The 15,964-nt window shown below is 42.8% G+C and overlaps 1 protein-coding gene and 1 long non-coding RNA gene across 6 annotated transcripts in view; one reads left to right on the forward strand and one right to left on the reverse strand.

Moving 5' to 3' along the window:
* The window catches only part of LOC124874998, a 33,569-nt gene extending 32,045 nt beyond the window's left edge, over positions 1-1,524 (reverse strand). For all 3 annotated transcript variants that reach the window (XR_007039933.1, XR_007039934.1, XR_007039935.1), the window contains exon 1: positions 779-1,524. This is a non-coding gene — a long non-coding RNA (uncharacterized LOC124874998). The remainder of the gene's footprint in view (positions 1-778) is intronic.
* On the forward strand, positions 51-15,763 carry LOC124874992 (gastrula zinc finger protein XlCGF57.1-like). 3 transcript variants are annotated; one of them, XM_047376718.1, is made up of 2 exons: positions 51-679; positions 11,806-15,763. In XM_047376718.1, the coding sequence occupies exons 1-2, from the start codon at positions 538-540 to the stop codon at positions 13,500-13,502; spliced, it is 1,839 nt and encodes a 612-aa protein (XP_047232674.1). In that variant the 5' UTR covers positions 51-537; the 3' UTR covers positions 13,503-15,763. The 3 variants fall into 3 exon arrangements, 2 of the variants coding, with proteins under 2 accessions (XP_047232674.1, XP_047232675.1); XR_007039932.1 differs by lacking the exon at positions 11,806-15,763 and adding an exon at positions 1,534-2,003 and having other exon boundaries at positions 543-679; XM_047376719.1 differs by lacking the exon at positions 51-679 and adding an exon at positions 4,902-5,842.
* Positions 15,764-15,964: the final 201 nt, after the last annotated feature.

Genomic DNA, 15,964 nt, shown 5'->3' on the forward strand with positions numbered 1-15,964 from the left:
GGCCTCCACCTGAGTCTTCTGGAGTTTCTGACAAAGCAAATCAGGTTGGATTGTATTAAATGCACTGGAGAAATCAAAGAACATGATCCTCACAGTGCTGCTGGCTTTGTCCAGATGACAGTGGGTTTGTTGAAGCAGGTGATTATATTAGATTGTCAGAAATATGAAATAGAAAGAAGATTTATGAGGAGAGAATTTGAGAAAATTAAAGAAACGTTTAATTAAAACAGATACAAATTATTATAGTTTTTTTTTAAAAGACCTAAACTATTTAACAGAATTTGATTATATATTATGTAATACAGATATTAATCACAGGAACACACTCCATACCAGTTGGTGGCGGTAATGCGCACCAAGTTTTTTGCCAACCGCCAATAGACACCAGAAGAAGAAGACGAACAAGGAAAGAGACAGAATAAAGAAGAAACTCCGCCGTCTGACGTGTAATGAAGTATTGAGAAGAATTTAGATCGAAGCTGATCTCTAACCGCTCAGTAACTGTTAAAGGATCATTTAAAGAGAACAACAACAAAGATGAGGAGACAGCAGCTCAAACGGTGGCAGAGTGCAGCAGTGGGAGAGATTTCCCAAACGACTGAAGAGGACAAAGAAGATCAGCTGCGGAACAACATCCTGGAGGCTGATTTTAACCCCAAAGTTCTGCCGCACAGATTAGGTTTGTACGTTTTCTGGTCAGTTACAGTTTAGGAACATTTAGGTGATTAATTATTTAGAAAAGTAAAGCCCAAATGTAGAACAGTAAATACTTCGTTACCTGGCAGAAATGACTCAAGTCCGCCATTTTGCTAATGGACAGAGTAAGAGGCTGAAGTTGGCTTCCGATTGTAGGTTCCGATTCGGGAAACAGCTGAAGAGCCGTTCCACCTCATTTGCATCAATTAAAGCATCTTTAATCTGCTCCAACTTCAAAGGTACAATATTTAGACTCTTCAAACCTGGACTAGATTGTTCTACACTAATAGCAGAATCTTTCAAACCCAGTCTGGGATTTGTGAAAGCCTTTTTCCAGGTTATGATCTATCCATCTTATTCCTATCCCCCATGATGCCTTGCGCGATTTATGGGTACGACTTCCGCCGCCAACCGGAACCGGCTTTTGTTTTCATGCTAACAATAGGCACTAATCTTCCTTTTTCGAGCATTTGGGGCAAAAATATGTGGGAACATCAGCTGACACAGCTCAAATGTGGCAGTACTGTTATACTGCTACCTACAGCTATCGAGGGATGGGAGGACGATCTGAAAAAGTGGCCGCAGATAACCTACACTAGCATATTTAGTTACGTCATTAACGCGGTGGCTTCAGATGGCAAAGCGATGAGTAATCTAAAAAGCTCAGAAGCGTATCAGTATCTCCATGGTAATAAAGTTGGTCGCGTTTTGTTAAAAGAGGTGGGACACAATCTTCTTTACCTTAATTAGCAGACATATTACCTTTGATCAATGATCTCATATAATAAGTTACTTGTGAATCTTCATTAAAAGAAACCATGGTATTAATTCTTCCAGGTCCAGCTTACAATGATGTGCCTCAGGCTGGAGAGCTGCAAGCTGGTCATCTGGTCATCAACTGAGCACCTGGAGTTTGACATTTCATTTGACAAAGATTTTACAGATGCACAAATGAAGCATCTTGAAAATTTCTACTTTTCACACATGCTTCCAACATTAGTCGATGAATTTGCTGCAAAGAAAATTCAGCTCTGCCCAAAATACCTCGATCTCTTGAAAATACACTAGGCAAATAACTGGTTTTATGGGTAGTACACTCCCAAAATGCTCCAAACACTAGAACATTAAAAAATAAACAGAAAAATCCTCCAGACATATTAGGACATACAATGTGATTAGACAAAAGTACTTTATTAATCTCCAATTGGAATATTGTATATTACAACAGAGAAAAAAATATTTCTTATATCTATATGTATTTCTTATAAAAATGTAATGTTCAATAAAAGAAGTACATCTAAGTGCAATATTACATTTCTTTTAACTTTTCACTTGAAATAAGCTCAGCTCTTAAATTCACTAAGCCTGCACAAATCCTGAGCATTTTGTCAATTTTAGGCACCAAGTTAATTGGCACCGTTTGAGACAGAATCTTGTACACCTTGAGACGCCTTATTGCTCGTTCAACGTGAATTTGGGCGTGTGCAATGCGGCGTGTGCGAGTGACTTCCTCGTTGGTCAGCTGGCATCCTTTGCGTGTGAATGCTGGAATGATAAGATTCACATCACGCTCCTCCAGCAAGTCCCTAACTGTGAAACCACGGTCACCCATTACCTCATCTCCAGCACATAAATAGTCCAGAAACCCTGAGTTCTGTGTAATGTACCTGTCACTGCATTTGCCACCATAAGCATCTGAAATAAACATGATAAGCCCAGAGGGAGAAACAGCCACTAAATATTTCACTGTGTTGTTGGCATAGTAGTGACTGTATGATTCACTTCTGGAGTCCAGATTTTTAGCTTTCTGCAAAACTGTCTCTGTGCAGTCAATTACACAGGTTGTGTTAGCGAAGTGCTCCCTAAAAGCTTTTGGCAATGTTGCTTTGATAGTTTCACGGGGCAACCAGATAACGAGGTCCTTGGTGTGCTCAGACATTATGTCTATCCAGATTCCAATAGTTTTACTGACCTGACCCTGTGACAGTTTAAACCGCCGCGCTAAATCTGCCATGACAAAGTTTTGTCTTAGCTTCATCAAAGTAATTAGAATTTGGTCCACAACAGGCACTGATGAGGAAGCTGGAGCAAATGGCTGAAGGCAGGACACAAGTGTGAGAAACTCAATGAGTGGAATCCCTGTATATAGGAGAGAGTCCTCATCAGTCGGCAAAACACTTTATGAAACAGAGTTAGGCAATGCTGGGGATGGTGCACTCATTACACATGAGATTGTGGGCCCCTGAGAGTAGCTGTGGTCCTCCATCCCAGGGCATGACTATTGTGTTTGGGCATCACAGGATGGCTTCAGTGTTGTACACAGCTACTCACTCTTGTCAAGCTGATCTGATGATAAAAATACAGCGAAAGATATTGAAGATGTGTCAAATTAGGGTTTTCCCTATTATCTCTCATATATATATATATATATATATACACACACACACACACAAACATTTTAGTTACCGCATTTATGCCTAACCCTGACAGTCTAGTAAACATACCAGAAAATGTCCTAAATAGATAACAAGTACACACATACACACGCGCCTATATACACATTTACACAGCAAATAGTCATATTAAACGACATCATTGCCGGTAAAATGCTACAATCCGTCTCCTTACACAAGAAATCATACCTGATCTCATGTCGCTGCTGTCAATCCTTCTAAGGATCCGGCGTCGCTTCTCCGGTGGTCTGTCGTAGCCCAGCCATAAACTAGGATGCAGGTTTTCCTCCGTTGGCTTTTTGTCCATAAAATGAAACGAGCATACATACAGCGTTTTGGGTGGTCTCTTCAAATTCAGATTTTTCAGCCACATTCTTTTTTTCCCCCTCATCGGTGAGTAGATGATGAAAACTGTACCGCTTTTCACAAGAACACTGACTTTTAGTATTAGGCGCATGTTCAACGCACTGTTGTTGAAGCCACAAATTAAGCTTGGTCTGGTTATTAGTACAGCCACGAACAGCGCAACACGTACCAGAGTTCCGCAAAGACAATTTAGAAAACAAAACTTTTGCTCCTCAGCCTCCCTGGTAAGGCCTACGCCAGGGTATTGGAGAGGAGAGTCCGACCGATAGTCGAACCTCGACTTCAGGAGGACCAGTGTGGTTTTCGTCCCAGCCATGGAACACTGGACCAGCTCTATACCCTCTACAGGGTGCTCGAGGGTTCATGGGAGTTTGCCCAACCGGTTCACATGTGTTTTGTGGACCTGGAGAAGGCATTCGACTGTGTCCCTCGTGATGCCCTGTGGGGGGTGCTCCAGGAGTATGGAATCGGGGGCCCTTTATTAGGGGCCATCCGGTCCCTGTACGAGCGGAGCAGGAGTTTGGTCCGCATTGCCGGCACTAAGTCGGACCTGTTCCCAGTGCATGTTGGACTCCGGCAGGGCTGCCCTTTGTCGCCGGTCCTGTTCATAACTTTTATGGACAGGATTTCTAGACGCAGCCAAGGGCCGGAGGGGGTCTGGTTTGGGGACCAGTGGATTTCGTCTCTTCTTTTTGCGGATGACATGGTCCTGCTGGCCCCCTCTAGCCAAGACCTACAACATGCACTGTGGCGGTTCGCAGCCGAGTGTGAAGCGGCTGGAATGGGGATCAGCTCCTCCAAGTCCGAGGCCATGGTACTCGACCGGAAAAGGGTGGCTTGTCCTCTTCAGGTTGGAGGGGAGTTCCTGCCTCAAGTGGAGGAGTTTAAGTATCTCGGGGTCTTGTTCACGAGTGAGGGAAGAATGGAGCGGGAGATCGACAGACGGATCGGTGCAGCTGCCACAGTAATGGGGGCGCTGTGCCGGTCCGTTGTGGTGAAGAGAGAGCTGAGCCGAAAAGCAAAGCTCTCAATTTACTGGTCGGTCTTCCTACCCTCACCTATGGCCGTGAACTTTGGGTCATGACCGAAAGAACGAGATCACGGATACAAGCGGCTGAAATGAGCTTCCTCCGTAGGGTGGCCGGGCACTCCCTTAGAGATAGGGTGAGGAGCTCGGCCATCCGGGAGGAGCTCGGAGTAGAGCCGCTGCTCCTCCACATTGAGAGGAGCCAGTTGAGGTGGCTCGGGCATCTATACCGGATGCCTCCTGGACGCCTTCCTCGGGAGGTGTTCCAGGCACGTCCCACCGGGAGGAGGCCCAGGGGACGGCCCAGGACACGCTGGAGGGACTATGTCTCTCGGCTGGCCTGGGAACGCCTTGGGCTCCCCCTGGAGGAGCTGGAGGAGGTGTCTGGAGAGAGGGACTTCTGGGCGTCTCTGCTGAGTCTGCTGCCCCCGCGACCCGGTCCTGGATAAGCGGAAGACGACGAACGAACGAATGAACTTTTGCTTGATATCCTCTACAAACCGCAACTGTAACTTTTAAACTATAAGCAGATTAGCAACGAACCACAAGCAACAGCAGTAAGACTAACTTAAAACTACTTCCGGTGTTTCGCCGGAAGTTCTACCCATAATCGCAACTACATAGGCCCTCCCAAGAATAAGGTGGATAACTTTGTGCTTTTAGGACCAGTTTTATTAAGGCATGATATTCGCTTTTCACCACAGCGGTTTATAGCCGTAATGTTTTCCGGTCGAGAACCATGGCCTTGGACTTGGAGGAGCTGATCTTCATCCCAGCCGCTTCACACTCGGCTGCGAACTGCCCCAGTCCATGCTGTAGGTCTTGGTTAGAGGGGGCCTGCATAACCACGTCATCAGCAAAACGAAGAGATGAAATTCACTGGTCCCCAAACCAGACCCCCTCCGGCCCTTGGCTGCGTCTAGAAATCCTGTCCATAAAAGTTATGAACAGGACCGGTGACAAAGGGCGGCCCTGCCGGAGTCCAACATGCACCGGGAAAATGTCAGACTTGGTGCCGGCAATGCGAACCAAACTCCTGCTCTGGTTGTACAGATAAAGGACCCCCCAACTCCGCACTCCTGGAGCAGCCCCTATAGGGCACCACCAGCTGCTCTGTTCTGCATATTTCTGCCATTTTTTTAAGGGGAAATATTTCTGTGAGAGCCAAGAGCAGCGCATTCTACACAGATTTTGCGGCGTTATATGTATACTTTTGGAACGGCGTCGATGAATGTGTGCTACAAGCAAGAGACGGCGTTCTCTCCCAGAACGTGTTGTTAAGCAACACCCAGCTGAACAGGTATGTTTTTATAACTTTATTCACCTTTGATACCAGCAACAATGGCTTGTTAAGTTCGAAGAGACGTTTTGTTCTGTTTAAAGCGGACCAAAAGTAGCAGGAGTGAATCCACCTGCATCTTTATGAACATGCCTTTAGTCAAGCTGCGGCACTTTGTTGTCCCATCGTCTGAGAAAAACACGGTCCCAGTCTTCATTTGCCGTCCTCAGCACAAAACTCAGACGTTATTTGGTCCAATGTTTCATCCACGGTTTAAAACTTTTTTTGGGAAGCCATTGCGCTTAAAAAACCAAATAATTCAACACGAGAAATTATTTTTTTTTAAAACACATACACGCTCAGCTGCATAATCAGTTCTGCCCTGTTTGCCCTGTGGATTTTTCAAGTAAGCTCCGTTACGAATGTCCATTACTAGAGTTTGGATGGGCCGAATTCCACAAATGACCCCTCCTTTTCATCCTTAGAGCCAGTAGAATAAAGTTATCTCCAGGTCATTCACGTCAATCCCACCAATCAGGAAGCAGAGCCCGAGACTTCTGGTTTAATTATTTCTTGGCGGCCCAGTACCAATTGATCCACGGGCCCGTACCGGTCCGCGGTCCGGGGAATGGGGACCACTGCTGTAATGAAACCCAACTCTGATTCAGATCGGGGAGGTGATTCCTCCCAATCATGCCTCTCCAGGTGTTACTGTCGTTTCCCACTTGGGTGTTGAAGTCCCCCAGCAGAATAACTGAGTCTCTGGGAGAGGCAGTATGCAGCACCCCCAACAGGGACGCCATGAATGCCAGGTACTCCACACTCTGCACATGACCCCACTGGGGTAAATCCTAACACGAGACGGCTGAGCAACAAGCAAACCCACCCCAGCTCGCCCCCTCTCCCCACGGGCCACTTCAGAGTATAAGAGACTCCGGCCTCTCTCGAGAACTTGGGCTCCGGACCCCACGGTGTGTGTGGAGGTGAGCCCGACTATTTCTAGTTGATATCTCTCGACCTACCGCACGAGCTAAGGCTCCTTCCCCCCCAGCGAGAAGACATTCCACGCCCATAGAGCCAGCCTAAGCATCCGGAGATCGGGCTGATTTACAGATTTACTGGTCCTCATGATGCCGTCTTGAACTGCTTTTTGTCTGACTCGTCACCCACAGCCTGTTTGCCATGGGAGACCCTACCAGTGGCATTTGGGCCCCAGACAACATACCCTCTTGGGTCTTTCGAGCACTCAAACCCTTCCACCACATTAGGTTGGCGGTTCAAGGAGGGGTTAATTAATATTTAAAGTATTTTTACATTTGCATTTAAACATGTATGGTATGCATACATTGAATATTGTATTTCCTTTACATATAGGCTGTTTAAGACAGATGGTTATTTTATTTTCAATGAAAATTCTGAATGTGTATTTCTGGCCTTTAGGTCTGGGTTTTTGTTTGAACAGGAATCATCCCATGGATCCACAGATGGGGAGCTAAATGAACTAAAATCATGGACTCTGACTGAATTTTTGAAATGAAAATTTTGTCATTTGTGATAAATTATTCTGTTTTTGTTTTGTTTTTTTTGTGCGACCAATATAATATATACACTTAACCTGAAACCGCTGCATCCCGTTTCTACATTCACACCTCAGGCTCCTTTAAAGGAGACTCCTCTGTTACCACTTTTGTAGCTGCAGTCAACCACTTAGCCTATATGCGTTACATAGAGGTTCTGAGGACTTTGAGGAGTTTTGGTTTTAAAAGCTTCTCCTGGTGAATCTTCCTCAGGAAAACAAAACTTGTCATAATCATATGGGTCGGTTTTCTCTGTAAAGTCAGACCTTTGTGATGTTTTTAAGGGTTTGGATTAAATGAATACATCATGTGAAAACAGCACAAAAATAGGTCCTTTTCTAACAGCGCTTATGAGTCCTAGTTCTGTATTACACTCCCCTTTGTTGCATTTAATTGATTGTTCTTTTGTTCTCTTGTTTTAATCCCGCTTATAAATCTGTTTGTTAATTTTCCTCCATGATAAGTGTGGAAATATATGCATAGAAGTTCTGGCTCTACAAAGTATTTGCGCTCAGGGCATCCAAATGGCTAGCACCACCCTGCACAGGTGTATTATCCTTTCATCTGTCCCTCCCTCCAGTTTCTAAGGAACACTATCTCCATCATGTTGGACTTTCAGTAGGATGTTCCAAAAGTCCTGAGGATAACCAGGATGTGTTTTGATCAATTGGAGATGACCCTTGGTGTCCTTTTTGTACAGCAGGATTCTCGCCTTGGAACTTTCCCATTGATGCCATTTCAAACCAGGGACTTTCTTATTGTTCAGTTGTGAACATTGACCTTGAATAGGGAAAGTGAGGCCTGCAGTGGTTTAGATGTTGTCCTGGGATTTTTTGTTACCTCTTAGGTGAGTTTTCTTGGAGTCATTTTGGTAGGCAGGTCACTCCTGGGAAGGTTCATTGTTGTTCCACATCGTCACTTTTTGAAGGAGAATGGCTCTCGCTGTGGTTATCTGGACTCCCAAATCTTTACAAATGTCTTTGTAACCCTTTCCAGGCAGATGGATTTCAATGACTTTCTTATGGACCAGGATCAGCATGGTATTCATATTCCAGGAGTATGTTCTGTTTTCACAGCATTCCATGGGAAACTTATTCTACCACAAGTATAAAGCAGTAGCACAAACATAGCACAGTTTGTACCTCGGGAAGAACAGATAGCTTGAGGGAGTCAGCAGCCAGACCAGAAAGGCAGCCGTTGCTTGTTTTGGTTCTTTCCCGAGCAACAAGTAATGAAGTGCATCGTTTCACAGACGTTGTTGCTTTTTCAAAATCAGAATCAGCTTTATTGCCAAGTTCGTACATACAAACAAGGAATATGACTCCAGTACACTTTGCTCTTTGGGTTTTTTTGTTTTGTTTTTTTGTTTAATGCGTTATAAGATACATTTATGCATATATCTTTATGTCCTTAAATATACATATATACAAAGGTGCATTTGCAACATCTGTATGCTGTTGTTTTGTTCTCTATTAAATGTTCAACAGAGAAACAGCCTGGAGGAAGAAACTGTCTCTGTGGCGGCTGGTTTTAGTGAACAGTGCTCTGTAGCGCCACCTGAAGGTAAAACTCTGAACAGTTTATGTGCAGGGTGTGTGGGGTCTGCAGAGATTTTAGCAGCTCTTTTCTTGACCCTAGACCTGTATAAGTCCTGGATGGAGGGAAGGTCAGCCCTGATTATTCTCTCTGCAGTCCTGATTATTCGTTGCAGTCTGGACCTGTCCTGTTTGGTGGATGATCCAAACCACACTGAGATGGATGAAGACAAGACAGACTGAATGATGGCAGTGTAGAAGATGACCAGCAGCTCCTGTGGAAGGTTGAACTTCTTGAGTTGCCTCAGGAAGTACAGTCTCTGCTGGACCTTCTTCCGAACAGTGTCTATGTGTGAAGACCATCTCAGGTCCTCAGAGATGGTGGTTCCTAAGAACCTGAAGTGGTCCACGGCCGATACAGTGTTGTTGAGGATGGTGAGGGGGGTGTATGGGGGTGGTGTTCTCCGAAAGTCCACCACCATTTCCACAGTCTTGAGTGGGTTCAGTTCAAGGTAGTTCTGACCGCACCAGTGTACCAGCCGATCCACCTGCTGTCTGTATGCAGACTCATCACCATCCTGGATCAGTCCAATGACAGTGGTGTCATCTGCAAACTTAAGGAGTTTCACGGACGAGTCCGATGAGGTGCAGTCATTTGTGTACAGAGAGAAGAGGAGTGGAGATAGAACACATCCCTGGGGGGAACCAGTACTTATTGATCTGGATCGGGAGAAGATGCTCCCCAGTGTCATCTGCTGCTGTTGGTCTGTCAGGAAGCTGTTGATCCACTGACAGGTGGAGGCTGGGACGTTGAGCTGGGTGAGCTTCTGGTGGAGGATGTCTGGTATGATGGTGTTGAAGGTGGAGCTGAAGTCTACAAACAGGATCCTGGCGTACGTCCCTGGGTGGTCGAGGTGTTGCAGGATGAAGTGTAGACCTAAGTTAACGGCATCATCTGCCGACCTGTTTGCTCAGTAAGCAAACTGCAGGAGGTCCAGCAGGGGGCCTGTGATGTCTTTCAGGTGCTTCAACACCAGCTGCTCAAAGGATTTCATGACCACAGACGTCAGGACTACAGGCCTGTAGTCATTTAATCCTAGGATGGTGGGTTTCTTGGGAACCGGGATGATGGTGGATCGTTTGAGGCAGGAGGGGACCTCACATTTCTCCGGTGACTTGTTGAAGATCCTTGTGAAGATCGGAGCGAGTTGATTTGATCAGGCTTTCAGACATGATGGGGAGACGTTATCAGGTCCTCCAGCTTTCTTTGTTTTCATGCGCTGAAAGAGCCTGTTTACATCTTCCTCGGAGATCTTTAGTGCAGGTAGAGGATCTGAAGGCAGGGGGTTGGTTGCTTTCTGGGAAGAACTTGTTCCTGAATGGGATGTGGAGGAGATGATTTGAGGTGTGAATGGCTTCTTGTCATGTCTGCAGTAGAAGCCATTCAGACGGTTGGCCAGGAGACGACTCTGTTCAGGATGGGTGGAGGGGCTCCTATAGGCAGTCAGGTTTCTCAGACCAGTCCATACAGCTGAAGTGTCACCAGTAGAAAGGATGTTCTTCAGCTTCTCACTATAGCTTCTCTTAGCTGCTTTGATCTCCTTAGTTAGTTTGTTCCTGGCCTGCCTGTACCGCGCCCAATCTCCACTGCTGTGAACTTCTTCCTTATCCCTGCGCAGATTCCTGAGGTGTGGAGTAAACCATGGCTTGTTGTTCCCAAAGGTGCAGAAGGTCTTGGTCTGCACACATGTCCTCACAGAAACGGATGTATGATGTCACCACATCAGTTAGTTGGTTTAAGTGTTTTATTTTTTTATTGTTAAAATGAAACATCTGACATCCAAAGGTTTCATTATTAAATTAAAACAATTAGCGTTATGTTTTCACAAAACCGTAGTAGGACTTAATGTCATGGTATGCTCTTTGATCCTGACCCATTGCCTGGCTTCTCGTAGCTCGTCTTGCCTCATGTCTTCTAGTACGCTCGTTCTCTTCCTTCTCCGTGTATGACCCTAGCCTGAAGACCATTACAGTTGAAAACATTACAAATTGGGAAAAAGTACTTGATATTTCTAGGGCTTTCTAAAGCTCTCTTTGAGTGCAACTTAACTCTTGGACAAGTTGTTTGACTTTTCTTTGGACTCCTCTGTCAGAAGTCTTTCTACGGACACCTGACTTTGACGATTCTATGGTGGAATTATGTTCTTTCCAGTTCAGGATTATGGTTCCAGCGACGCTCACTGGAACATTCAGAAGCTCACAAATGCAGCTGTAACCATTGTTTGTATGCTTTGCGATAGTGAGACCTTTTTGTGAAGATGTCTTTGCTTTGACCACTCTGTGCATTCTTTAGTAATAAGAAACATTTATATAGGCCATTAATTAAGAGAATTGAGGTGTCTGGGTGAAACTGCTGCCCCAGCGACCTGGTCCCGGATAAGCAGATGACAACAAGTACGAATACTTTTTTGAATAATTATTTCTTTTGATTTGAGGTGTAAATTGTATTACAGTGCTTTTATAAGAAATGTTTAAACAGAGAAAAGGTTGACGTGTTCATTAATTATTTTACCTGCTTTAAAACCCGATTATTCCACATAGAAACTGGTTACAGATATGTAGTATGAAAAAAGATGCTAGACGGGAAGACTAAAGTAGATTCAATATATGGTTGTTGGAAATAAGCGAATAGATCATGGCATAAATCAACAGATATAAAAAAAAAGCAAAATAAAAGGATAAGAAAACATTATACGTAAATAATTGAATGTAACCAAAGCACCTAAATATATGTTTATTAAAAAATGACCCAGTGCAACCTTAGGTCAAAATACTTTCTAATATACATGATGTGCTTCAATGTTTCCTGCAGATGTTAAGCAGATGGTTAAAGAAGAAGCTCCTGTAAACCACAGACCTTGTGCTGACCTACATGACCCAAAGCCCCACCACATAAAGGAGGAACAGAAGGGAGTCTGCATCAGTCTGGGAGGAGAGCGGTTCAATGGGAAGGAGGAGATTAATGCCCCCGGGTTTGCGGTCACTGTTAGTCCCATAAAGAGTGTGGATAATAAACTATCCCCTCTGCTCTCACAGCTTTATCAAGACCAGATTAAAGCAAGAGAGCTTCCAGAAGACATCAGTGGAGGAAAAGAATCCGTCAGGATACAAGATCATGGAGATGGTTCCATTTCCTTACAGACTGAGAAGGATGAAGAGGATGATGATGTAAAGCACACCGTCTCTGAGCTGAAACACTTGTCAGACTCTGGACTGAAAACTAAGGACATGAACAATGACTGGAAGGAGAGCAGAGCACATAGATTTTTGACAGAGAAGAGAAATGTGGAACGACCAAGAGAAGTCCAGACAGGAGTAAAGTTTAGCTGTGAAGACTGTGGTAAAACACTTATTGGAAAACGCACTTTAAACATGCATAAAAGAATCCACACAGGACAGAAACCTTTCTGTTGTGATCTATGTGGACAACTATTTAGCTGTAAATCATCTTTAAACAGACACATGAGAATCCACACTGGAGAGAAACCTTTCTGTTGTGATCTATGTGGACAACGATTTAGTTGTAAATCATCTTTAAACACACACATGAGAATCCACACTGGAGAGAAACCTTTCAGTTGTGATCTATGTGGACAAAGATTTAACCAAAAAGCACATTTAAACACACACATGAGAATCCACACAGGACAGAAACCTTTCAGTTGTGATCTATGTGGACAACTATTTAGTTGTAAATCATCTTTAAACAGACACATGAGAATCCACACAGGACAGGAACCTTTCTGTTGTGATATGTGTGGACAGAGATTTAGCCGAAAAACACATTTAAACAATCACATGAGAATTCACACTGGAGAGAAGCCTTTTTGTTGTGATCTATGTGGACAAAGATTTAGTTGTAAATCATCTTTAAACACACACATGAGAATCCACACTGGAGAGAAACCTTTCAGTTGTGATCTATGTGGACAAAGATTTAGCCGAAAAACACATTTAAATGATCACATGAGAATCCACACTAGAGAGAAGCCTTTTTGTTGTGATCTATGTGGACAAAGATTTAACTATAAATCATATTTAAATAGACATATGAGAATCCACACTGGACAGAAACCTTTCAGTTGTGATCTATGTGGACAAAGATTTAACCAAAAAGCACCTTTAAACAGACATAGGAGAATCCACACTGGACAGAAGCCTTTCTGTTGTGATGTGTGTGGAGAGAGATTTACCCAAAAAGCAAGTTTAAACACACACATGAGAATCCACATTGGACAGAAACCTTTCTGTTGTGATCTATGTGGACAGAGATTTAACCAAAAAGCACATTTAAACAGACACGTGAGAATTCACACTGGACAGAAACCTTTCTGTTGTGATGTGTGTGGACAAAGATTTAGCCAAAAAGAAAATTTAAACACACACATGAGAATCCACACTGGACAGAAACCTTTCTGTTGTGATGTGTGTGGACAGAGATTTACCCATAAAGCAAGTTTAAACAGACACATGAGAATCCACACTGAAAGGAAAATGGCTAAGCTCTGAATATTCACTCAAACTGGAGAGCTGCTGTCGGGTGTTTCTCTGCGATGTCATTAAAGGCAACAGTCTTCAATTAGTTTTACCTTTTTTTCTAGTGGTTATTTTTTGTTATTTATTTTACTCTTAAAACATTTTAATTTACAGATTTGATGTTTTTGTTTTTTAAGCTCTCTTTACTGTAGATGGATGAAGTGAGGAAAACCATAGCTCCCCCATACTATAGGGAAATTTACTGGCAAAAATCAAGAGCACATATTTTCAATTTGAGAGCAGGATTTCATTCTGCTTGCACTCGAAACTTCTGCTTTCTTTCAAATATACTCTGTTCTCTCTCAAATCTTTGTTTCTGCAGTCTGATTTAATGCTTCTTGCATAGATAATTTTTCCTCCTGCTTGCTTCATCCTCCATGCGCACAAACTTGCTCTCTGCTCGAATCAATACTGCGATCTGAAGTTTCTAACCTGCTCGCAAATTCTTTTTGCTCTCTCTGAGATTAAAGTCTTATCTCCTAGCAACAATATCAGCCAATAGAATGACAGTGTGCAACTGCTAGGTCACAGGCTTAGTTGGGTATCCGCTTGTTTCCTTCTACTGACTGCCTGTGTTGCTACAATTGATGATTGAGAACATATTGCATTTGGCTCAGAAACTGCTCCAGAATTTGATGCCTCAGCAGAGTCTGTAACAATGGTAGAAAGTAGAACATTATAGTTATTTTATTGTAAATTATGGAAGGTGAAGAATAAGCATTTATTTATAAAATGTATGATTCAGATATCATAGCTACCCCAATAAGTAAAAAGAAACTGTTTAATTTAACCCAACAAGGACCAAACCCTTAAAATGTAAGGTTAGCTTCATCACCGTTTTACTGAAAATATTGTTATACAGTGATTTTGTAAGTCATTAACTTCATCTTTGATGTACTAGATGAATTAGCAAATTTACAAAGCAATTTTTAAATTTGTCTTCCACTGAAAAGATGTTTGCTTGTCATATTTTAATGTTTATGTTAATAGAAACAGACATACATATTAAACTATTGAATGTTTAAAATCATTACAGGATAGTTTGAATTATCCATTGTCGTTATACTTTGCTGAGTTGAGTTATCCATTGAAGTTGATTGACCTATTTCACAAAATTGCGATGTGCACCAAATACATAGAAACACTTACTCCCAGATTTTGCTCCGTATGACCTGTCAGGGAAGTAGCAACACAGGTACGCTCAGTAGAAGGAAACGAGCGCACCCCAACTAAGCCTGTGACCTAGCAGTTGCACACTGTCATTCTATTGGCTGGTATTGTTGCTAGGAGATAAGACTCTAATCTCAGAGAGAGCAAAAAGAATTTGCAAGCAGGTTAGAAACTTCAGATTGCAGTTTTGATTCGAGCAGGAGGAAAAACTATCTATGCAAGAAGCATTAAATCAGAGTGCAGAAACAAAGATTTGAGAGAGAACAGAGTATATTCGAAAGAAAGCAGAAGTTTTGAGTGCAAGCAGAATGAAATCCTGCTCTCAAATTGAATTTATGTGCTCTTGATTTTTGCCAGTAAGTTTTCCCCATAGATAATCCTTTTTTTCAATGGATGAAAAAGGCTTAAACTAAGTCTTAAATGGGCTTTCCAAATTCCTGATTCCCGGTCCTTTAGGGACTTAATCACTTTATGTATATTACATATACTTGTACGTACGTATATTCGTATTGATACTCGTAAGAGGGATGTGTCGAAGCATTTTACTTCATTCTGTTCTTGACATAAGAGAATAAGTTCCTGCCCAAAGATTAAGTTTTGTTTTGTCCAGCACTGCAAGTAAGCTGTCCAAGAATGACTCGGACATGGCAGACATGGGAAGATTAATAAAGTTATTGTAAAACGGTCACGTAGGCTGGTTCTGATCTCCTACAGATGTGATATTACATTATTTCAGGAATCTGCTGAGAATCTGTTGTTATGGTTGCCAGTGGATTTGTGCATTAAGCTTCTAAAATAGACAAGAGCTCAACCCTGTTAAAAATTTATGAACAGTGCTCAAAGCTATGGTATACAAAAACTACTAGAAAAGAAACTACAACCTTCTAAATATTAGGTGTGGTTTGTAAATACGCTTCAGTCTGTATGTATAGTTCTGAACCTATGTGGATAAGAGAAAAATTTCAATCAATTCACACTTGATTAAAAAACAAACGTAAAATAAACCAGCAAAGTTGGTGTCCTGGCAAAAAAAAACTAACTAATAAAGCATTAAAAACCCCAAATAATTGTGGTATTCCTGCCCATGATGAGTGTATGTAAACCTCTGACCTGAACTGTAGATCTGCAGCATATACCAGAGGAGACCCCATACCCAGCAGGATGAGAAGTACATAATCATGTATGCTAATGGTTTGGGTTGCATTCATGTGAGTTAATATAACACAGCATGTTTTCCAGTGTCATCGTGTCGGTTTGACTCAACT

Source organism: Girardinichthys multiradiatus, chromosome 10 (assembly GCF_021462225.1).
Source record: "Girardinichthys multiradiatus isolate DD_20200921_A chromosome 10, DD_fGirMul_XY1, whole genome shotgun sequence".
Lineage (NCBI taxonomy): Eukaryota > Metazoa > Chordata > Actinopteri > Cyprinodontiformes > Goodeidae > Girardinichthys > Girardinichthys multiradiatus.

What these genes read in the sequence shown, in the direction of transcription:
- LOC124874992 (XM_047376718.1), top strand. Translation starts at nt 538, where the DNA reads ATGAGGAGACAGCAGCTCAAACGGTGGCAGAGTGCAGCAGTGGGAGAG. An exon ending in AGTTCTGCCGCACAGATTAG is followed by an intron (nt 680 to 11,805) that starts GTTTGTACGTTT and finishes TGTTTCCTGCAG; the next exon opens with ATGTTAAGCAGATGGTTAAA.